Below are 24,249 nucleotides of genomic sequence, written 5' to 3'. Positions count from 1 at the left end.
GTTTTTATTTAATTAAATACATTACAAAGATTTCATTTTTTCTATTTAAAAGAAATTCCTTTATAAAAAGGAATTGTTTAGGAACTGATATTGATTTTCACAATATGAAATTTATGTGGCAGTATTTTTTAATAAATACTTGCTCGCGCAATCTGGCTTAACACCTCCGTAATTGGGACACATACCCTAGTATCCCGCTTCGATCAACGATAATAAGGTATCGAATCACTGCACACTCGACGGGGTTGATCTCATCGAATACGGGGCAATTCCGACCCGCGAGATAACGTCGAATAGGAACTTTCTGACAGACTCTTCTAAATGTAAATTAATCTGTATAAGACGGTCATCGAGCGCGTCTCTAGCTCGACGACTTTCTTCTTACGACATCGCGGGATTTAATTTCGTCCCCTTCGTGTCGGTGAGATTTCGGTCCAGCCTTCAATTTGCATTTACTTCGCGGCTTCTTTTCCGTCTTTCTTTGCGGCGGAAATGGTCGAGCCACTAGCGCACAGTGGGCACAAAAACTCGCGTATAATGAAAGTTGTTCCACTTGCATTTACATCGAACACAAAAACGTGGTATCGTTTACCAGATAGGGAACAAAGTCGCTGCGATAACTGCGTCGGCACTAAACTGACTGAAACTGTTGCGTTCACCCGAAGTCTTATTGTTAGGCTGTGAATATTTATGGAAATATTGAACTTTAAAAACTCACAGAAATTTGGTTGGTGCAAAAGAAACGGTCCTTTGAACGTGTTAGGTTTTGTTATTAGTTTTATTTCATTGAAATGTTATGAATTGTATTGTAGGTATCTAATAATTACTCGTCCACTTAGTATGTACACTTGTATGTTACTCATAGGAGAATTTGATAATTCTATTATAAAAATTGTATTCATGTAGAGGATATATTGGAAATTGTGGTAGAACCGACTAGGTAACGATTCCTCGTTCAAAAGTAGGTCCAAGAGGTGAAATGAACGTTCTATTGTCACAACTCTCTGAACTAAAAACAGTCGAAGATGTTGGATAAGCGAGTACATTACACAAGTTTGAGCGCTATTTAGATTGTCGGGGACGTTGATGCATTAGGCACCACATTTATTATCGCTTTCCTCGCTAAACTCATTTGTCAGAATATCGGCGCAATCAGGTTGTAGTAGACGAGCAAGAAATTTCTTCGTTTGAACGAGTCACAAATATTTGTAATGTTTTCATTAAGATATCGCGAAAAGCACGGGGGCTTACGTAATTCTAAATTGCGATGTCTGGAAATTTTTGATAATGATTATTTGATCCCATCGGAAGCCGATATAGATTACCTTCGTCAAATAAAACGTGTGGAATATTAATGATGTTATTAACGTTATTTTCGAGAGTTTAATTACAGAATCGATAATTCAACTTTCAACGGCAAATTTGCCAATAGTAATCTTCAAAGGCGAACCAGCAAATTTTGATTAATAATTATCGGGAAAACGAGCGTACCAAACATGCAAATTGGTCACCGTCTACCTCAGGTCTCTTTTTTCGAAAAACGAAGTATAGAAATAAAAAAATTGTATAAACAAGTGAAAAATCAATTTTATAATATTAGATCATTGCTCATGCAATGGCTAATTTTACCGATAGATATATTTGACATTTATGAATGAGAATTAGTAAGATAACTCCTTTATTTATTGGAAAATTACACCACATAATTTGATCGTTCCAAGGTATCATCTAGCATGGTTATACACTTATGTTAAATATTAAGTTAATTAAGGTAGAGAATTAATCTCTGTTAAAATTCGGCCATTTCCTAGATATGCATTGAAATATGGATATTTAAGCTTGTTTCGAAACAGGCTGATTGCCGCAAATTTCGATAGAAAATCGCTGGGATCGCACAGCGCTGAGCGTGGAGGTGGAAGGAGGACTCTTGCTCGAGTCCAGAAAGACACACGCGAAATTGGCGATGATACACCGAACACTTGGAACGTTTATTGGACGATATGCAATAATTAAGACGGAACGATAACGCGATGCGCGTTCGATAGAATTTGTTGGCTGGTTGCAACAAAGAGAAATGTGTTATAATGACGCGAGGCACGTGCGGTTTTTCGCGTGAGAACCGTACCGGTATTCTTCCAGTTCTGCTGGGCTCTCGGCGCAGGACGATACTCGAGCACCGAGAGTCCTTTTTTGCAAAATGCGGTGATTGGCTATGAGTCATCGCGCGATACAGGTGCGGGCCAGCATTGGTTTCCGCGAAATCGCGTGATGTTTCGTGGAACGAAGAGCGCGACGGAATCTCGCGAGGCTTCGTCCACACTCGGGAGATCTCGGCAGCGCGATCGTGCGCGAGCGCTTTAGTTGAATTTCAAACAAAGCTAAATTTATAAATAAACATCATAAGGATGCATTGCATTAATTTATCGAGTTATCTCCAGTTATGGGAACCTAACAAAAACATACATTAACATGATTACATTTAGCAATAGCTACAATGACTCATTTGCGTGTTCACTCAGCGTGGCCTTTCGGTTTCTAAAGCAAATGTATAATGGCCATTCAGAGTGGTCTTTCGTTAGTTAACCCTTTCGTTCCCATTGCAGTCGTATAGCTACATACTGTAAATTACGAAATAAGGCTGGAGGTGATTCTATGAGAAAAAATAAGTCGATAAAAGAAAGAATAATTCTTTTGCTTCAGTTTGGAACGCAATATTATTTAACATCTCTTTCATTAAAAAAAAAAATAGTTACATACATTAAATACGAAGGTTTAATTGATAATTAATAAAATCTACGAGCAATCTCAGTGTCCCTATAATTGTCACATTGAAGAATAAAAGTACTTCTTATATACTTTAACAATTAATTTTGTATAATAGATATAGCTTACATAGTAAAATTGTTCACTCTTTAGTATAGCATAATCTCGCTCAAATTGCACTTTCATTTGTCAACATTACTTATTACATACCAGGTACACACAAGTGTTTCTTTGCTTCTATGTAAATCAGACTCCTAGTTTAACAACAAATTTTTGCTACACAATTCTTTATACGTTACCTTATTTATTAAGTAAAACAAATAACGTGGCAGTATTAGGGACACTGGCAGTAATTCGAACATTTACCCTCCTCATCAAAGTCTCTACAACATTACAAAATCATTCGATAAATCAAAACGTCTTTTGATAAAAATAAAAACGCGCAGAAAAATCTCAGAGAAATAGAAATTCGCTTGATTCCTCAGCGACCCGTATTGCCCACAGAGGGTTAACGTTACTTAACCACCGTTGGATGGTACCGTAAGTAATTCCCTTCTGTATCCCGATCGAAACACCAATCAAGGATCTTAATTGTTTCCAATTAATCCTCGACGAATAACGATCCGTGAAATTCGCATGACCCCCCCCCCCCAGCGGGTGGTGCCCTCCGCTAAAGGTGATGTTCGTGGCAGAAAGGTGGAGGGTGGAGGAACAGGCGATCCTCGACGCGGAACACAATCGACGAACGACGACGGGATGATAAGGGAACACGGTTGATTGAATTACGAGCCGGGCGAATTCTTCCGGCTAGACCCGTGTCCCGTAATTAACCCCTGTGAGCGGCGTAAGTTTATCAATTAAGTTCTGACCGGGCGTAACGTTACTGGCTGGGCCGATATCTTGTCGCGGAATCGCAGTCTCAACGATTACCTGTAATTAGGATATTTTCCTGGGATGGTTTACGCCGCCCGTTTGTTCGGCGAATTCAACCGTGGTTAGATGAGGAATATTATCCTTGGCTGAAAGTATTAGGCCTGCGCGTATGCTTTGACCCTACACATTAACTCTTTAAGGATTGAAGTATGTTATCGTTATTCTTTTACCGCAATTTTCATTCTAGATACTTGAAAAGTGTTCGAGAGTAGTTTTATATATATATTTTTTAATGGAAACAGATAAAAATGTTTTTGATATGTATGTAGTTTTTTTGTGAACAAAACTCAGAAATCACGAAAAAAGGCACCGAATTAATTTGCACATCTAATAATATAAGTGGCAATACAAAGTAGCGTCAGGAAATAAAGGGTTAAATATGAATTTAATCCTCAACTTGTTACTTATTATGTAAATGTTACTACAGTAAATCCTCGATGAGTGTTCGTTGGATCTTCGGCATTGGCAAGGAGAGATCCCCAGGTGTAACGTTGATTTTTTAATGAGGTTTCGCACAGTGATAGAGCTTGGAATTGAAAGATTGAACTCAATGAAAGTTTGAGTATGTATGTAACTAACATAAATCTCCGATATGTATGTATTAAATTTTCATTATAGCCTCAGATTGAAAAGTTGTAAAAAAACCATTACAATTTTCTTCGCGGTTCCGGCCAATTGCAACTATTTCAATTTTTTTTTTCTACACATTTAGTAAACCAAGGTAACTTCACAAAACAACTCACTTAGACCGATTTTAAAAAAGTTGTTCCATTTTAAAGGGTGTACAAATATTTTGTTCGGTACTGTATATCATTTCGTTAGTAAGAACATTCTTTTACACGTTTAATGACATTTCTTACATGTTAATAATTTGTACAACGAACGTTAAGTTTGTTCAATGTAATATCTACTCTTTGCCAATGATTGTACACGCATGCAAAATATGATGACATAACTCGATTCCATAATTTTATATAATAACTGACTATTTCGTACGTCCCATAGTGAATAATTACAGGTAATTACCTGGCGGTTTCGTGACAGGGGTGTTCTATGGAGGCTGTTGCCGATTCAGAGAAAAGAAACTCATTAATCGCGAATGTGAAGAAAAGTGGATGATCGATGTAAGAACGTGCAGGTGGATTTGGGGGGGGGGGGGACGTTTCATCCACGTGTGGGTGATTATAGCTGTGTATACCTAGTTGCTCGTGATTCAGGACTAATGTTGCATATCCACGTGAGAGTTATTATCGAGGATTGCTGTTACGCCTGTCTCCACTTAGAGAACACTTCTGTGAGTTATACTATCGAAAATAGAAGCGACAGCTGTTGTGGATTATGCAGGGTTGTTCTGTTTTTCGTTGATTTTCTTGAGTAAACTGATCGAGCAGTTAAATAAAGCACAAAATCTTTTGAATACAGTACAGCCTCGACTATAAACATTATCACCCCTTTCGGATAATCGAATGTTCGTGTATAGATCAACTACTTTTAGGTACAGTAGAACATCGTTCATACAGATAAATTAAATTTTTTAGATAATTGAAATGATTACATTTGGATAATTGAAATATCATCGATTCAAGAATGCATATCTATTATCCAACAGTCGTATAGGTATATACAGGGTGAACCACGAATCGTGATCAGTAGAGATTACTCTGTTATTAGCAGTCCGATCGAAAATGTTTTTATCAGGTTTACAAACAGTAGGCAGAAGCTCAACATCGGAACGCGTACGATGGCGTAGCATACGATACTCTTTGTAATATTACAGTTCGAATATTTCTTTAATCTTTTCTCGACCCAGATGAAAAACAAAGTAACACATGTTATGTTATGATACTTACCGAATTCGTTTTGAAATCCTCTAACAGATAGGCGTACAAAAATTATAGATGTATTTGCAAAAAATTGAAGGTGACCTTGAGAAGTCATGAAAAAAAAAAGAGTTGACAAAAAATTTGCTATAATCACATTAAATATCTCTTGAAACCAAGCTATACCTAATAAAAACATTTTCGATCGGGCTGCTAATAACAGAGTAATCTCTACTGATCACGATTCGTGGTTCACCCTGTATACTGTGTTCACAAAGATTTCCTATCGAATAGTTGTCGAATATTTTTGGAAATATCATAATAGATCCAATATTTTTCGTAAACTGTAGTATAAATATTCATTTCTCATCCTATATTTTTTTTCATCTTACAAAATTTTCATCTCACAAATTATTCACAAGAAGTTTATATTTCTTTCTGTAATTTCGTACTCTCCTTTTAGTTTGATTACATCGAAACGGAAATAGGCGCCTCGAGTCTTCGGTCGTCAAGGTGTTAATCAACGTCCGAATTCGAATAACAGTAAAGTAACATCACAATTTTCCGGTCCGCGTTCCGCACCGCAGAGTGTATACCCGCGGTTCCAGAAATTCTCGGGCAATTTCCCCCGTAAATATAGCCGGGGGCGTACGCGAGCTCGTGTCACAAAGGAACAAATTGGACACGTGCGTTGATCTTTCGTCGACGGTACGACATAGTTGTCACTGGACGTCACAGCTAATCACATTCGCGATCCTCCTGGTCCTCCACGCTTGACCAATGTGTATATCGTCGAACAAAATATTGGTTCATCTCCATGTGATGTATGACTAATTTTAGACTTGAATTTGGAATAATGTAATTTTACGTGTTCGTAATTTGTCTACTTGATGTAAGCAGTAGGTACATTATTGCTCAACTTTTCAAAACTTTTCAATACTTTCAAGACTTTTCAAAGTTTTGAATCGATCTATGTTCGAAGTGAATCTGACTTTAACGACAGTAACGGTATTTTAGAACTATTTAAATTGAAATATCTCCTGAACTACTAACTTTTCGACATACATAGGTTAGTACTTTCTTATAACGAATGTCCAGCTGCATCGATTGATGTATTAAAAAATACCTCATTCCATTAAAAAAAAAAAAGTTGACCTTTATTTGACCTTTACGCATCTACTCACGAAAAAACTAATAACATCAGAATATGCTCCACTCGATACCATTCAAGCCTTCGCTGAAACATTTTTTGCTACGAGGTAACAATAGGGAGAAAATTAAGATGTCAAAATCGGGTGAGACAACCTGTATATAAGTACACAGGTACGCATTTATTTGACTGATTCATGCTATTCGAGACTCCATCTAATTCAGGTGCCGTGTTTCTGAGTCTCACCTGCATTCCATGTCTGCCTTGTGGTTAAGTCTAGTCGGCCAGGTGTCGTGACAAAGACGACGTTCGATGTTTGGCAAACGGGACGACGGAGGCCTTGTGACATTGTTTTCGGAAGTGGATCCCGTGAACCTCGGACGATTCAAAGCCGATAAAAGTGCCGGTGGGCCTATAAAGCGCGACCTCAGGCGTCACGGTCCGACGACGCGGGATTAAAAAGCCACGCTCTCGAGGCCTTGCAATACCAACGTTCGCTCGCTCCTCTCGACGCTTTCGGCCGGTTTTTGATTTTATTGTTTATCGAGGTGACCGCGTGTGACTGAAAGCCCCCCTCCCCCCAGTTTCTGCCAAAAAATATACAAGTGACACCGGTCGATCGTGACGCGATGGCGTCGGCGGAGTCACGCATTGCGTAACCAGGACGAAGGATCGATTCGAGAGATCGGACCTCCTGCTTGAGGGGTTAGACCACCTTGATGTGTTCAAGAAATACCGTATTTTTGGGAATTTTTTTCTAAATGACAAAAACGATATTTTATCGCGATTTAACCCTTGGGTGGGCAAGCTATATTCACGGTTATTGAGCAATCGGAATACTCGTATTATGGCGGATTAAGTAAACAGATAATTTTATTTTCATACTTTTCCGACACTTTTTGTTTTCCTATTCTGTAATATACCAAGTGTTGTTTTAGACAAGAACATACAAAATTGTGAAAGGGAATGTAAAAATGGGTACCTGGTTGCCTACACAAGGTCTAAGGGGTAAAGGTTTTTTCATTTTTATCGAACGATAAATGTCCAATTAAATTGTTTGTAAATAAACTCGATACACATGTATTTATTTAGTCTTAAAATTAATTGCATAAAAGTGTCACTATTTCTAGTAACTTCTTTCAACTTTGATATGAATTCTGAGAGTCTGTACCTTTACAATTGTCATAAGAGTTCGATTTTTTTAAATTTCAAACTGTCATATCCTGTTGAATCGTAGGAAAAGTACACAGTTCCTGGGAATTTTCATGACGCGGTCAAGATTGACGCAATCATCGACAAATGTTTAGTTAGATTAAAAAGCACCGTGTCTTCGGCGCATTTTTCATTGAATAATACGTCTCAGGTGATCCGTTTGCGTTTAACGAGACAATAACGTGTTTTTTTATGACGTGCATCGTTATCGTTGTTTGCTTTATTAACGATACGACTGTCGTTCCGTGCGTGGCTAACGCCACAAAATGTGTTGTTAGTGTTATGCATGAGATATGGACCGATTTTGACGTGAATACTGATACAGTAATCGACAGAATGCCGATTTGCAATTTTATACGATGCACGTGCGCGTATGCAACACAGAATCGAGCAAAAAGATTCAGAAATTTTTTATTTAATACTATTTTTTCCTCGATAGTTAATTTGACACCTAATAGAGGGAATGGAATTAATTGATTAATTTAATGCTTTTATATGTGCTTTATGAATATTTATGTATAATATAAATTACATTTATATGTTAATTTTATTAAGTAAATTAATGTTCGTTTCCATTCTTATTAGTTAGCCTATAAATACGTGCACTTTTATAATTATCCACAGTCTAATAATATCAGCTATTCGTTCCAAGTCATTAATACTTTATTCAAAGATATTTTCCTTTCCAAGAAAATCCAGTGGAAAGGTTTATTCCAATCAGTCACTTCGAGTAACTAATAATTGATACAGATTGGGTAATTATTATTGACGAACCCTTGTACATTTAATTCACGATTCAGTCATTTAATTTTCATTAAAGTAAAGGTCAAAAGATTAAATTAACGAAGATATTTATGCGCGCAGATTTCTCATATCGAATATATTAAACAGAACAAAAATTATAAACTGGAACAAAAAATCATAGTTACAAAGATGACTGCAATTCAAGGTACATTGATTAATATAATACAAATTTGTATGATATAATTTATGAATCTATAAAGTGATTTTTGAAAAGTAAGTGTGATTTAATACTTTTTGTTTACCGTAGGAGTGTTGCAAAGATATTTTTGACGTATGTACCTCGAAACCTTTCAGTCTGTGGAATTGAAACGACCGATGTTAATTTTACCAAGAGTGCAACATTCGAATCAAAGTAAGGAGAAACATTTTGTACTAAATGTAAAAAGCACTGTCAGTTATTCGATTATTTTATTTCATCGGTTTTATTCAAATTCCTCGGTCGTGTGTTACACTCGATCACTGTTTTTAAATTATAAAGAGTCTAATAAAACGCGTGTCACTTTTTCCCCGAAAGATTTCAGTTACGGTTATACATTGACTTGTCTATCATTCGAGTAATATGCAGTAGAGGTGTCAGAATTTCTTTTCGTAGCACGTGAACGTGAAAAAGTATTTGATGGACTTAAGTGACTGGCATACGAAACAGTTGCATAGATCGTTGAAACGACAAAACAATATTGGAACAAGATTATACACTTCTATGGAAGTTTCGTCTATCAATTAGACATATAAGAAACTGTGAAATACGATAAATCACAACTTTTAAGACGAATGTAAATTATATAAATAAAAAAAAATACAAGTTCAAGATAACTTCTTATTTACATGTCTGAAAATAGCAAAAAAGAATTCGGATCGGGTTCGACCAGACCTTACCATTCGAGTAAGTTCCAATTCTAATTGTTCCTACGTTAATTTTGTCTAGAAACGGTCTTAACCGTCGGTTTTGGAAAAAAGAAAAAAATATAACACAATCCTTAGTCCATTTAAAATTCAACAAGATCCGTACAAATGCTGGTTTTCTTCGTATTGTAACGTTGGAACCTAGTCAAAGACTGCATTTCGAGACACACAAAAGGCTAAATTACACGTGTATGCGCGCTTATATATACTATTAATAAGAAATATATAGTATTAAAAAAGACTTAAAATAAATTCAACTATTCTATTACGGTTGGTCCATACAATCAAATCATTTTCATATCTAACATTTTTCTCGCAATTTCAATAATTACAGTGTGTACTACACGACTAATTACAAGATTCCAGAAATATATAAACATCCGCGGTCTACTTATGACTCAATCCAATAGTTGTCACTGCCCAACCGTGAGAAACGTGTACTGGTTGGTCCACCGTGACTTTCATCGATATCCGTGCATCGTGAGACACGTTCAAGGAAAATTTCGCGTGGGTAGATCCGCAGCTGAGCGTGTAACGCGCGCGTCTATCCCTCTCCTAACCCAGCTCGTTTCTCAGAGTCGCCTTCGCGGTTATTGCCTACTTACCGTTCGCTGACTAATGCATCCGCATCACCCCGGGCCGGTTCCGTTTCATCGAATCAGCAACAAATTATCGCGGTCAATTAGAATCTCGTTTAATAATTACACGGCGCGCCGATCGATTATGAAACAACGTTGTTAGGCGGGATTACCGTGTAACAAATCGATCGCACGTGGAATCTGCGTATGGCTTTGTGGTGGTCTCTGTTGCTCGTTAGTCCTGATTTTGCCGAGGATGAAATTATATTTTCAATTTTTTCTTATTATTATACGTACCTATATGCTATATTCGGATTACGTGTATACACTATTATTTCTATAATTATTGAAAATGCGAGAAAAATGTTACATATGAAAGTGATTTGATTGTATGGAGCAACCGTAATAGAATATTTGAATTTATTTTAATTCTTATTTAATATTATATATTTTTATTATTGCCATGTTATGAGGTATTTTAAGACAAATTCTTTTTTGGTTTGACCAGTAATGTCAAAAGAATTTCATTGTATTATGTTTCGCGGATTACACGTGATGGGAAAACGATGCTAAACGAATTTGACAAATTATTATTTAAATAATGTTAGCAACGTCGTTGAATTCGTCTTGAAATGCTTAATAACATTGAAATCTCTGTAACAATTAAAAAAATTAAAAAATTCTAGAGTACCAAAATATACGCTAAACACGAATACAAGAGAAAACTCGACTGTATAAAATATTAATAACATGCAAAGTTTATCGTAAATTATAAACGAAATTAGTTCCAGGTATATTTCGTCCCCTAGGCACGATGTCAACTTCAAACAGCTTTAATTCGCAGGCTATTAACGTAGCGATTACCTGTCGAGCACAGGAGGGTTAAAAAGTCCTTTGGCAATGTTATTGAAATTTAACTAAAAGAGTAGACGGTTATGCTAGGCAAGAAATTAAAATCGATTTAATTTTCACGCTATTGTGGGGACGGTGGCCATAGGTGAACGCTAGGTAAAACGTGTAATGAATTTGCGTTTTATACGGCCCGTACGTGTACCATACGTCTGTTCCTTCAGGTCGGTCATACATCCTTGACCATAATTGTTTCGAGTCCCTTTCGTACGTATTGCAAATTCTGCGAGGCATTACTATGCAACACGCGATAGAAGACCGCGTCTCACGTGTCGATAAACGAACCTCTCTCTGTAACAGCGCACGCCACCACGATGGAAACCGACATCCTTGGCGAAAATATACAGCAAAAAGTACGAAATGCGTCAAAAGACCGCAATTACGTCGAATATAATACCCCGAAACGAAATATTTGGAAAATTGATAGCTGCGTTCCATAATTTCCTCAATGTCCGGTGAAAATGTTAAAAGAAATGTTAAATCCAATTGCACGCACGTTTATGTAAATTTTCAATTTTCGGTATTAAACGCTGCCAGACCTCATAATTATTACGACGTTTAAAGACACGATGGGAATATCAATTAAACAGATTAAATGAAGAGAGTGAGAAACGAATGGTAATGTTTTCTACCACCATTTAAATGTTATCCATTATTTAGTACGTGAAAATTTATTAATATATATAATTAAATTTAAAAAAAAAACTTTGACACTTGTCGATTTACGGTGTTTTATTACTTTTTTGTGGATTTTATGCATTTATAGTATACGAGGTACCTTATAAGAAACAATAAATTTAAAAATAAAAACAATAAATTTTCTTCGTTTGGAGTTTCGTTTACGAGAAAATTGGGTTTCAACATTCATGTAAAACGCGTGTATATTCGTGCTGGCAGTAAGTAGATACTGCTTGTAATGAACAGACACAGTAGCCAAGTCTGATTCTACTGCCTGTGTATCAAACAAATTTTCAAGTTCGATTCTCTCGAAAACAAATAATGATCTAAAGTAATTTTATTCCTTTTTTTTTCGACTTATTTTTTCTAATAGAACCACACCTGCTCGGATGTAATAACCTAATAAATTAGTTTTTCAGCTCTCGACTGTACATTCTGTGACAATTAACAATTAGCGAACAACAGTTTTTCTAACTATGATTTTTTTTATTGTTACAGGCCTAGCCCGTGTGAACTACAAGACCCGTTGTGGGTCAAAATGAGTGCGATCACCGGCAGTATCACCAAGAAGAGAAAGAAGTCCGATGTCAAGCCTCAATCGCAAATGTGAGTAGAAACGATCAGTTTTGGTTATGAAATTCAATTATTACAATACCTATTTAAAGGTCTGGACATTAAAGGGTTCAAACAGTATTTAAAATACTTTCTCTCGAAATTGTGTCCAGCTCCGACCAAAGTATCCCCTGAATCGAAGTCGGTTTTCCTTCCTATCGAGATATAGAATTTCCATCATCCTACTCCTTACATCGTGGGGTGTGCACCACGCGCCTTACGGTCCGGTTTATTTTCGAATCACGGCTGCTTCTCTCATTCGCGACGACAATAAGTAGTTTTACGACCGTGAAAAGAACAAACACAAAAGTATTCTGTCACTGTCAATATTAATTATATACAAACTGGTTTCCAATCAATGAATACTTTGACAGATACATCCACGATCTTACTGTAAGTTTTAATCTATTATGCATAGATTGAACTAGTTTTTTTTGTGTTTGCGTTTTTCTAGTTGCGAATTTCTAGTATAGATGAATCCATCGATTCTGACCAGTCTAGAAGAATCTTATTAAGTGTATACAATCAAGATTTGTATTTTATCAACTCTGCATAGTGGTAGAAATTAACGATCTCGAACTAATGACACACCTATTATTATGCACATCGATCTATCTATTTGTCAGATTATTAAGGTTTATATTCAAAGCAATTTTAGTGGAAACTATTCAGTCAACGAACAAAAATTTATATCATGTCTGTGATTTAATTTTCTAAGTAATCATCTCGCCGATTGTACTGTTATTTTACTGGACACTCGGTATATCATGTGTGCACCGTGGACTCGAATTCGTGATCCCATAAACACGAGCTTCTGTCTCGTAAAAGTTAATTACTGCGAAATATTGGATATACTCTCTCATAGGTATCATCCCGTATAATTTTTACCGGAGCTCGTAAATATCGTATGAGATTGAATTCACGTGATCGGCCGTAAAATGACAACGTGCATTTCCGCATTTTAATACGAGAACTCCATTCCATATTCATCAGCCGCGTTACACGCATACAAGCGGCCGGTAATTATCCGGCTAAAATGCGACAAGTTAAGTGAATGTTTACCATGCGGTATGGGTCCATTTTAATTCGATACTTATCTAGTTCGTCGGGAAGTTAAATCATGCGTGTCCGTTTTCCGATGTCAGTGTCGCGAAGCGATAGTTCTCAAATCGGCAAGTCCCCCCGATCGTGCGCTTTAATTCATTTTTAAGTCGAATTTTCTATTTAAAAACGGCATTTTCTATTTAAGAATGGAATTTTCCATTTAACACATTCACAGCCACGTCAGTCACCGGTAACTGACATAGAACTTTCCGTTCATGCCGCGTCGATCACCGGTGAGCGTCATGTAAGGCAAATTCCAATGTCAAATAATACAGTCAGCGCGAACGGAATTATAAATGGATTTTTCTGTTTAAAAATTCAATTTTCTATTAAGAAATGGTAATTTTATATTGAACACTTGAATCTTCTATTTAAACATTTGAATTCTCTATTTAAAAACTTGAATTTTCAATTTGAGACCGGAATTTTCTACCATTTAAAATATGAATTTTCTATTTATAAATGGATATTTTTATTGTGCGAATAGTCATCATTTGACTGTGTATGTTTACGGTAATTTTCATAAATTAATTGAGAGGAAGAAGAAACATTCTGTTGAACTGTTTTTCCGCTTACGATGTATTTTATTTTTTATTATATTTTAAACTTCTTTATTGTTTTCTCATAATTCATTGAATTAAAGTGTAAAACTCGCAATATAGTTACGACTGAAGTGCAATCATTTTTCTGTAAATTAAATCACGGATATGAGACTTATCCAGAAATGAATTTCATCAATTATGAATTTTACTAGGACGACAGTAAAATAAGAAGTTGATTAAGCCCCGTACAAAGTCTTCATTTTATGGTGTTCTATAAATTAACGTATGTTGCAAAAGAATAAACATTAGCAGTTTACTTATTACTCAACGATCGATACGTTTAAACTATGTCTTCGGACTGGTAATTGCTCAATCGTTGAAAAAAAAAAGGCAAATAACTCGGTTGAATCATTCATATCCGATCAATTACAATAATCAAGATGTACATGAAAGAAGAATCATACGGATTACATAGTTCTTCCTAACAGATATGCTCGAGGAATTACTAAATAATTGCATAATAGCGACATAATAATACAAAACAGTTGCTATCTTGCATAAAACGAACTTAGTAGCTACATTTTACACGATGCTTTTTCTCTCTCTCTGTACATTACGTCGTTCCACTTCCTCGTTTACAATCTACAATTCTGCCCAAGAGCTTAATCAAATCGCCCAGAGCGTTGCAATATATTATGAATTGCGCTGAAATGTAACGGCGAGAGCCGGAAAGGTCAAGCTACGAGCGCAGAAACTAATATTCAATTCAGTTAACCGTAACTTCGAACTTCGTGATATATGTATGCATACATGTATATGTGCGTGTATCGCGAATTCATACATGTAGCTCGTAACTGGAACGACGAGAATTTCGCCATTAGAAAAATGATCAATTTTATAGTGTTGCACTAATTGGATTGGAATCGTATAAAAGAATTAAGGGAATTTGATATTACTGTCTATTCCATTGCCCGTTTTAAGTCAGTTTAAATAACATTTAGTCGATGTTACTGTCCAGGCACGTAATGGTTTTTTCTCATTATTACGCTGTTAATGTTTATACGAATATACAGTTTTATTAATAGTAATTCATTTGCTCTATTAAGGTCATTATTAGGCTCAAAATGAAATAGAAACCTCATTAAACGTTTTACCGTGATCAGTTTTGGACAATCAAGTGTGTAGTTTATTTGTCATTGGTAGACTGCGGATGTTTATGCACTTATGTTATGCATTAAAAGTTCTAGTAATATTTACGTATTATTATTAATATATTAATCTTTTGCAGTCGAGAGACGACTCTTAATTAATTCCAAAAAGAAGGGATGGTGATAACCGCATATATTCATTATCTGAATTTATATAAAAATATATTCAATCTTACAATAAATAAATTATGTAGGTATAAAATTATATATATTATAAATTTGTATATTTGCTTAAAAAGCCCTTTGTCGACTTGTTGGGTTCTCATACTATAAAAAGGCTCCGATTGCAAAGAGTTAAAACCCCCTGGTACCGGAAACAAAATTCTGTTCAGTTTTGTTTTTGTATATATCAGTGCTCAAAATTGTAAATTTGTATAAACATCCACAATATAATTAGCAGAATAGAGGAAAACAAGTGTAAGGGTCCATTTATGATATTTGAACACATATGAATGCATATGTATAATTTTTCTATTGTAGAATTGATTTTGGTATTGCAAATGGGAAAAGAGATGATCGTTCCAACTTTTGCAGATTGTATAATATTTAATTATAAGTCTTCAATGTTTAAAGGTTCGTTTTACTCAAATTAAAATCAAATGGACACTCAATCATTTCCCCTGTACTCTTCATTTGTCATTCATGAAAGTCAAGTCTGTTATACCAGTCAGTGAAATCCATCGTTTCGTGTACAATCTAACGAAAACAAAAAAAGAAAACTGCAAGAATTATCGAATCAGATTATACCAATGAAAGAGTTCGCCCGACGCGATACGGTAATTAATTTAACGACTACTGCATTTCGATTCGTAATTGAAGACCGAGAAGTGCACTTGAAAAATTGCAACACGTCGATTATCCGAGTATCGATTATTCCAATTATCGGTTGTGTGGAAATTAATGACCAGTTTATCGATTATCCGTTACATTCCCCGCATTGTTTCTTCCTGCAATTATCAGGCCGCTTGCATGTTCTGAAATGTGCTTTCATTTAACGAAATTTAAATTGAAATTTTAAAGCTTCATATTGTTTATAACATCACATGTACAGGGCGTCAGGTAATTTGTGGTACAATCAGGTAGGGAGAAGATTCTATGTGAAAAATAGGTCGAAAATATAGAATAACATTTTTTCATTTGTTACTTCAGTTTCGAGAAAATCGTGTTTGAAGATTCATCTAAAACGCCTGTATTCGTGTTGGGAATAAGTAGAAACAGAATGTTATGAACAGCCGCGTTAAGCAAGTCCTATTCAATCGCATGCATATTCAGCAGTTTTTTAAAGTCAACTTTCTCGAAAACTAAGTCTCAAATAAATAAATGTTATTTTATATTTTCGACTTATTTTTTTACGTAGAATCACCTACACGTTGCACCACCGTTTACGGGACACCCTGTATATTACGAAAGCGCGCGTGAATAGTCGGCCCCGATTACGGTGGACCAGGTTTCTTTCCGGTCACGAAGCCAGAAGCTACTCGAGTCTCCAGGCTACTCGACACGCGTGTTTCAAGTGCTCGGGACAGCTCCGGTAACGAGCGAGCAACCGGTGAAGCAACTTTATCGCATGAAAATGTGGCCAGCCTTAGCAAAGTGAGAGTCACTGTTCGGCGACGTGACGTCAGGCAAGGTCAACTGAGCGTTTCAACGGGACTGATGTTGATTCAGCATCTACCAATTTTCTTTCCATAAAATTCCCTAGACGCGCTCTACGCTGGAAAGCGTCCTGTTGCTGTCTCTTCTATCGCTTCGCGTTTTGAAAGGAATTCTTTTTTTTTTCCTGTTAGAAATACTCGAAACTGTTTAGAGGTTCTTCTGTTACCAAAAATGATAGTTCGAGAGTTTTTTGTAACATCGGCAACTTTTTAGAGTAAGTGGGCTGAGGATTTTTATAGAAGTATTTTTGTGGCTTAATTTACGAGAACTGGACTATCATGGAAATTAATGTCCTTTACTATTATACGAGGTTTGAAATAAAATAGAAACCTCCTTGAACTTTACCAAGTTCTTAATTACACTGAACTCTTGACAGTTGTGTGCGCTATAAATGCATGAAGTTTGCAATTAAGTAATAAAACTTAATGTCTGGTACACTGTATATGCTAATTGCGCATGTTTAATTATACAATGTGATTACGTGATGCTTTTATACAATAATTTATTCCTTTATTCTCGTAGAATTTATGTCTATACTTCTTTTATTCTTCTTTGATAGTTTGCTTAGATATTGCTAATGTGTTGGATATCAAAGGTGTCAGCGAACTGATGTTGCAATGTGAAAAATGTCGATTAGATAAAAATTATTCTACGAGCAAGTCAAAGTTGAAAAATCGAATGTTACGACAACATTTAAGTGTTACTTGGCTCGTGTGTCTGTTCATTACCGGTTATTTCTACTTAAATAAATGTTTATTGTCATTGACATGGTCTGGTATTAGTCATTTCCAACGACCATTTGATAAAAATTGATAGAAAGTACTAAAATTAATGGAGAACAGGAAATACCGCCTGTCTTCACTATTTAGGTATTACAAGTAGAATTGGTCAGTAGTAGACAGACTCATTATTTTTGGTGAATCATCCGCTCACTTTACAAATATGTGTCATAATAATTCAAGTCAGAATTAACAATTATAATTAATATTAGGGTAAACTTTGATTAGTATAGTTCAGGTTAGATTAATATAAAATATTTTTTTAGAATATAAAGTGTTTATTTTATACAAACTTATTGATAATAAATTCTTGTTTCCTCGGTATTTCTCGTACTTTTATCATGAATTTTTAATCTGTCACGCATAGATTGAATTTTCTTCATGATATTTTGTTCGTATGCTTTTCTGTCACTTTCAGTAATAAGGATACTTTTGTAAAATAAATTGTACATGATTTTGGAAAATGTACTTTCAATATTTTTTTCCCATAAACTGCACATATTTTTACAGTCGAATGCATTCTAATCTGTACCATATTGATCAAGGTTTATGCTATCTAATGCAAATTACAATTAGTATTTCCAATTTTTACATTAACTCAATACGTGAGATATGTTATATGTATAGGGTGGACGAATACTTTGGTGACTAAATATACATATACAGGGTGTAACAAAAGTGTTGTAGGTCCCTGAAATGGGTCGCTCGTGAAGTAATTTGGGACAAGATTTTCCTTAGTAAAAATGTTATCCAAGGCGTTGTTCGTGACATATTAACGAAGAACCCCGACCAATCAGAGCGCAATTCTGTCGGCCGAGTTCTAATTGGTCGGAGTTCTTCGCCAATATCTCGTTAACAAAGCCTCGAATAACATTTTTGCTATGGAAAAAACTTGTTCCGAAATACTTCCTAAGTGAACTATTTCGGGGACCAACAATACTTTTGTTACACCCTGTATATTGGAGATAGTAGGTACCTACTGAAGACTGAACTGTGTAATAGAATCTGTTAAAAGTACCCACAGAAAAATACACACACAAATACGTGAAATAACACGGTAGAATTCAGTAGGCTGAATGTTATTTATAAGATTTGAAGTAAAAATGAATTTCAAGGTTGGCTTCAACAACAGCTTGCAGTGAGTTCCGTTAAATTTCATCCATTACACAGTTTTATTTATATCCTTTTTGCTCTTCTTCTATTTTTCCCCACGGGTATTATTATTAGTAGTAAAATTCCGTACTAAATTTAACGCTCGACTCACCGGCAAAGAATTCATTAAAGCTTCGCTCGATTTCAATACACGGACGAAAATTCTGTTGTACGATCGATTTCTGCGATCCCCGCAACAAGCGTGTCCAGTTCCCGTGATTTATCGCCGTTTTCGATTGTAGAGATCGTTTTCTCTAGCATTTCACGAACAAAGGCCCCGGAGCAGAAGTGTGTCCCATTAGTGGCCGTGAAAAGATTAACGAGTCTATCCGCGAACTACAAGAATCCGGGTGATCGATGCAGACCTAACCCAGACCTAGCCTAAATACTACAGCGAGGCTATCGTGTCGGTCGAGATCATAGATGAATTATACGTCTATGGTCGAGATTCGGTTCGGAAACAAAATAATATTACTATGATCTCGAGGGGAAATTGGTTGCGCTATTATTATGAGATTGCTCATTTCATACAGTTTTTACGTAGATATAATAAGTCACAGGGGTATTCGTACCCTCGCAATTTTTTAATTAGAATGATTAATATTCTATAACAATATACATTCTGAAACGTTTATCAATAATGATATATCATTGATTGAAAATAGTAGTACACGTAAATGGAAACTGAAGCAAATCATATCACATTTTCGATCGGACTGCTAATAACAGAGTAATTTCTACTGATCACGATTCGTCATTCACCTTGTATGCAAAATACAATTATGGTCCACACACTGATTTCCGTGTCTTTGCACCTGAAACTATGAATTTACCTAAAAATATACAGTCTACTACTGAGAAATAAAAAAAAAAAAAAGGAAAAAGAATAATTATCTCGGTTTAAGAATTTACTTATAAGAAATTCTGAATAGCAAAGGATAATCAATAATTTACGGTTTCGATTGTTCACAGTAACAAGTGCCTTAACGAAAAAAGACGACGGACCCAGGAGCACGTGATAATCAATGAGCTTACCGAGCTGATTTTCGCCACGGACATGAGCTCTGGCAAGACTGACAAATGCCAGATCTTTCAGAGAACCGTCGACCAGGTAAGAAAACAGATTCTCGAGTTTTTGCCATTCAAATGGCTGATCGATAAACTCTCGGCGCGAGAGTCCTTCGAGATCCGATCGAAAACGTTGCTTTTTTCACGACGGTTTGTCACGTATATACGGTGTAATCGGCGAACTGCTTTCCGTTTATTTTTTTTTTCAGACCAATCTCCTTCAAAACTTCAATGCCTTTTAAAATGTAACTATACAGGGTGTAAGAAAAATGTTAGAGGAGATGGAAATGAGAGACTCGTGAGGTGATTTAAAACAAGTTTTTCCTTAGCAAAAATGTTATTCGAGGCTTTTTTAACGAAATATTAACGAAAAATCCCGATCAATCAGACCTTGGTCGGCAGACTTGCGCTTTGATTGGTCGGGGTTTTTCGTTTATATCTCGTTGACAAAGCCTTGGATAAAATTTTTGCTAAGGAAAAACTAGTTTCAAATCACCTTACGAGTCTCCCATTTATGAGTTCTCCATTTTTGTTATACCCTGTATATCTCAAAGCTGATTTTCCTTTTTTTTCGGTCATACGCGATCGTTTCGTCTTTTAGTTATTTGTTTTTTACTGGTATTTTCTTGTCTTCGTGAAGATTCATAATATTCAGTGAGATTAATTGTCGACATTTATTTCGTTATTTCATAAGGGGTTAATGGAGTCCTGTCACGCTCGGATATTAATTTGGCGACATTTCTCTATAAATATTACGGCTCTCGTGCAAATTGCAATTTTGTTCACGTGAATAAATGACGTGACAGTCGGATCGTTTTACGAAAGGTGATATCTTCACCGATAATGTCAAATGTAACTTCGTTCGTCTCGTGAAAATCTGGACAAGCTTGAACCGTATCGATGTTAACCCCTTGTAAAGTGTTAACCCTCGAATGGCAAAAGGACACGAGCTCTTTTTTGCTATTTTCATAGAGGTAAAAAAACATTATCTTCAACTCGTATTTTTGTTTATTTATATAATAAGGAATAATAATTGAGTTATTTAACATATAATAATACAAATATTAAACGTTCACTGAACAATAAAAAATATTTTTAAACGAGAATAATACAAAAATACTAAAAAGTAGAGTAGGGACAGCACTAGAGGAATTATAACTTGGGTCAGATACGATCCAGACCGTACGATTACAGGATTGGTTAAAATTAATCGAAGTTGGTCGAAATGGCCCTTATTCTTGCGGTCTCAGCAGACGGGGAATAAAGTCGGGCAATCGAGGTGCTCGAAGTGTCGTAACACACGTTCCGATTTGCTGTAAATTATGCCCGAACGAGGCAAATCCCTTAGACTATCGGCGATCGGGAACACGTTTATGCAAGCATTTCGTAGGTGAAATGCGTCTTGTCGATCCGAGCATTCGACCAGCACACAGTGGTATAGAACGCCTATTTCGGAGTTCAGAAGCTTAATTTGTGTGTAAAAATGGGAATTTCAAAGCCAAACTTGGTAAGCATGTATGCAATTTCTATTCGAGTTCATATTTATTAAAAAAAATATATATAAAATTAATAAGTGACGTTTTTTAACAATAATTTATTTTAAGAGAACTTGTGATTGACAATGATGAACTCTGTAAAAAGAAAGAAGTTTATATTTTGTTTATAAAGCAATTATTATTAAAAAACATTACTTATTAATTATGTATGTTTTTAATAAATATGAACTTTAAATATATGCTTACCAAGTTTGCTTCCGAAATTCCCATTTTTACACCCAAATTAAGCTTTTGAACTCCGAAATCGGCGTTCTGGACCACTGTGCAGCGTTTCCATTCTTAGAAAATCGTTCGCGTCCGTTTTATAATTCATTGAATTTGCGAGGAACGCGTGAACGGGATATTGGTATCGCGAATAATCCGTTGCTCCGGTGACATTTCTTTCTTTTTTCTTTTTTGTTTCATCTTCTTTACGGATTCGTTCGACGGCGAGAGTCGTTAATCGCGAATTATCGCGGGTCCGGTTCTTATGACGCCACGTTGTACCGCCCGTTATTCTTGAACCGTACGATCGATAAGGTATTTACTCGCGTATCGTTTAAGTGCAATAAAAATTTCAACGCATGCGTGTGTACTGCCTTGCATTGATCCTACGACGCCTCCGGGAATAATGATTTCTTTCACGCCTTTCCTCGCTTTTGCTTCATTTTGGACTGTTTTAACGATGTGTTGTTTTATTTCTTTTTTTTTTCTCGGTCCATTCGGATGCAAACGTCGCACCGCAGAGTTTCACTACATATTGGCACTTGACTTCGTTACTTGTTTATATTAGAACGATAAGAAACTGAAACTGTCTTCAGACTTCTACTTCTGATTGTGTGTTTCAACAGTATTCGTTGTGTGATATCCGAGAAGAACGACAAATGAAATATGTCGGAAAATTGAACGAAAAACAAAATTATATTCTTTTCGTAGTATTATATACTTCTTGTATTTTTAATAGTATTACTTGTTCATTTTCGTAGTTTTTTTTTTGTAAATTTTTATGGATAGTGGTGTATACATGTATCGACGGGGTGTCCGAAAATAGTTGTACCTAAGTCCTTGAAAGGAGTGATTCCTGGGGTAATTTGAAACAATTTTTTCCTTAGCGAAAAAGTTCTCAGAGGCTTTGTTAACGAGGCATTAACGAGAAATCCCGACCAATTAGAGCGCGAGTCTGTCGGCTGAGCTCCTACGGTAACGTTGGTTACGTTCTATAGGTTAGAAAATAGTAAACAGAAATAAGAACAAACTTACGTTATTTAATTTTACTTAAGAAATATAAAAAGAGGCATTTAGAATGTGTATACTATAATAGATCGCGAATTTTTTGCTGATACGAAAAGTAAAATTGCAACTAGTCTTACGCGAAACTGTAAGCTGATTGTATACGAATTGGGTTGATCCGTTCGAAAACGTGACACGATATCTTGCCGATTAAATAAAATAATCAGACTTTCGTTCTCCTACATTTCATGTAATACACCATTTTATCGCGGCAAGTGTATTATCGCAGCAGAACTTTGTACTACATATTTGAATCCGTTACAGTTTTTCTTTTATTTTTAAAAGTCTCGACGCAACAGAATTCCTTAATTTTTGGAACATCCGAAACATTTTTACGACATTTTTTATTTAACCTTTTTTCTCTTTCAGTTTTCCTATTCAGAAAAGGAAGCATAATTTTGTGTCGCGTATTACATTAAAACAATCATGTGTTTTCATTCATCTACTTTCATAGATTCCATTTGTCCAGAATTTTTTGAATTTTTTTTATTAGTTAGTTTTAGACAATTTATTTTATTAGTTGTAGCATTAAGTAATCGAATATTTATCGATTTTTACTGTGTTTTTTATACTGATAATGAGTTTCCAATGTCCTATAACACTTTTTTTTAATTAGAATTATTTTTAATTTAAATATATCATCTTATAGTTACAAAAAATAGTGGATTACTTACTGATACACTTAATGATATAATACTTGAAAAGTGAAATGTAGAGTTACGTATTTGAACTTTTGTAAAATATAACAAAAAATTAGTATTAATTAATGTCTTGGAGGCTTGGCCTGCGTTTCATTATACTCATATATTTACATGATTAAAGATATGCCAATCTTCGCGATGAGATTTCGAGTGGTCAGATAATTCAAATGAAATTGGTATATTAATCCTCTAAATTAGGATAATCACGCAATTTCTCATTTCTCACTGACTTCATGTCGATCTTGCGGGAAATTACAAACGAACCCGTTTTCAGGCTTTCATTTCCGTCGGTTTTTATTGCTATTAATTAGGTATAGCTAACGATTACTGGAATGTAGTTACTCGTTTAATTTAATAGTTCTCCTCATATATATTTGATTCTGAATAATTAAGATAATGGATTAAAACCGATTTTTCAAAAAACCTACTGAATAGCTATTTATTACAATACTTAACAAAATTTTATCTAATTATCCACATAAAATTTAAATTTTTGTTAGTATTTGGAGATACAACCATTGAAAAAAAACTTTAAAAGTTTCGGTGTTAGGATTCAACAGAATATTTATTGTTTTCTAGGTTGAATTTTCTTTATATTATCGTGAATTTATATTCGTTGATTGACTCACTAAATTTTATTGAACAATTTAGTTAGGATAGTTGAAAACTCGGGCGACGATATGTATTTGGTTTGACACGATCATCCCCGCTAGTTACACAACGTTTTCGCTAAGGCCGCGCGACGAGAGCCCTTGAGACTCATTACGTATACACGCGACCGGTCCCGTGCTCGGCGAGCTGAGGCGAACCCGCTCCGAGATTTCGGATCTAGAAAATCTTAAGAGCCGGTGA

General features: G+C 35.5%; 1 protein-coding gene across 11 annotated transcripts in view; it reads left to right on the top strand.

Annotated features, from left to right (window-relative positions):
* The window catches only part of LOC107193715 (nuclear receptor coactivator 2-like), a 191,922-nt gene that overhangs the window by 116,598 nt on the left and 51,075 nt on the right, over positions 1-24,249 (top strand). For 10 of the 11 annotated variants that reach the window (XM_015583218.1, XM_015583211.1, XM_015583212.1 and 7 more), the window contains 2 exons: positions 12,249-12,356; positions 19,776-19,914. In XM_015583218.1, coding sequence (XP_015438704.1) covers positions 12,249-12,356; positions 19,776-19,914 — 247 coding nt within the window. Of the gene's footprint in view, positions 1-9,020; positions 9,035-12,248; positions 12,357-19,775; positions 19,915-24,249 lie in introns of those variants that run through there. The other variant, XM_015583216.1, reaches the window with a different exon arrangement.

Source organism: Dufourea novaeangliae, unplaced genomic scaffold (assembly GCF_001272555.1).
Source record: "Dufourea novaeangliae isolate 0120121106 unplaced genomic scaffold, ASM127255v1 scaffold25, whole genome shotgun sequence".
Taxonomy (NCBI): domain Eukaryota; kingdom Metazoa; phylum Arthropoda; class Insecta; order Hymenoptera; family Halictidae; genus Dufourea; species Dufourea novaeangliae.
This window is presented reverse-complemented; position numbering and strand designations above follow the sequence as displayed.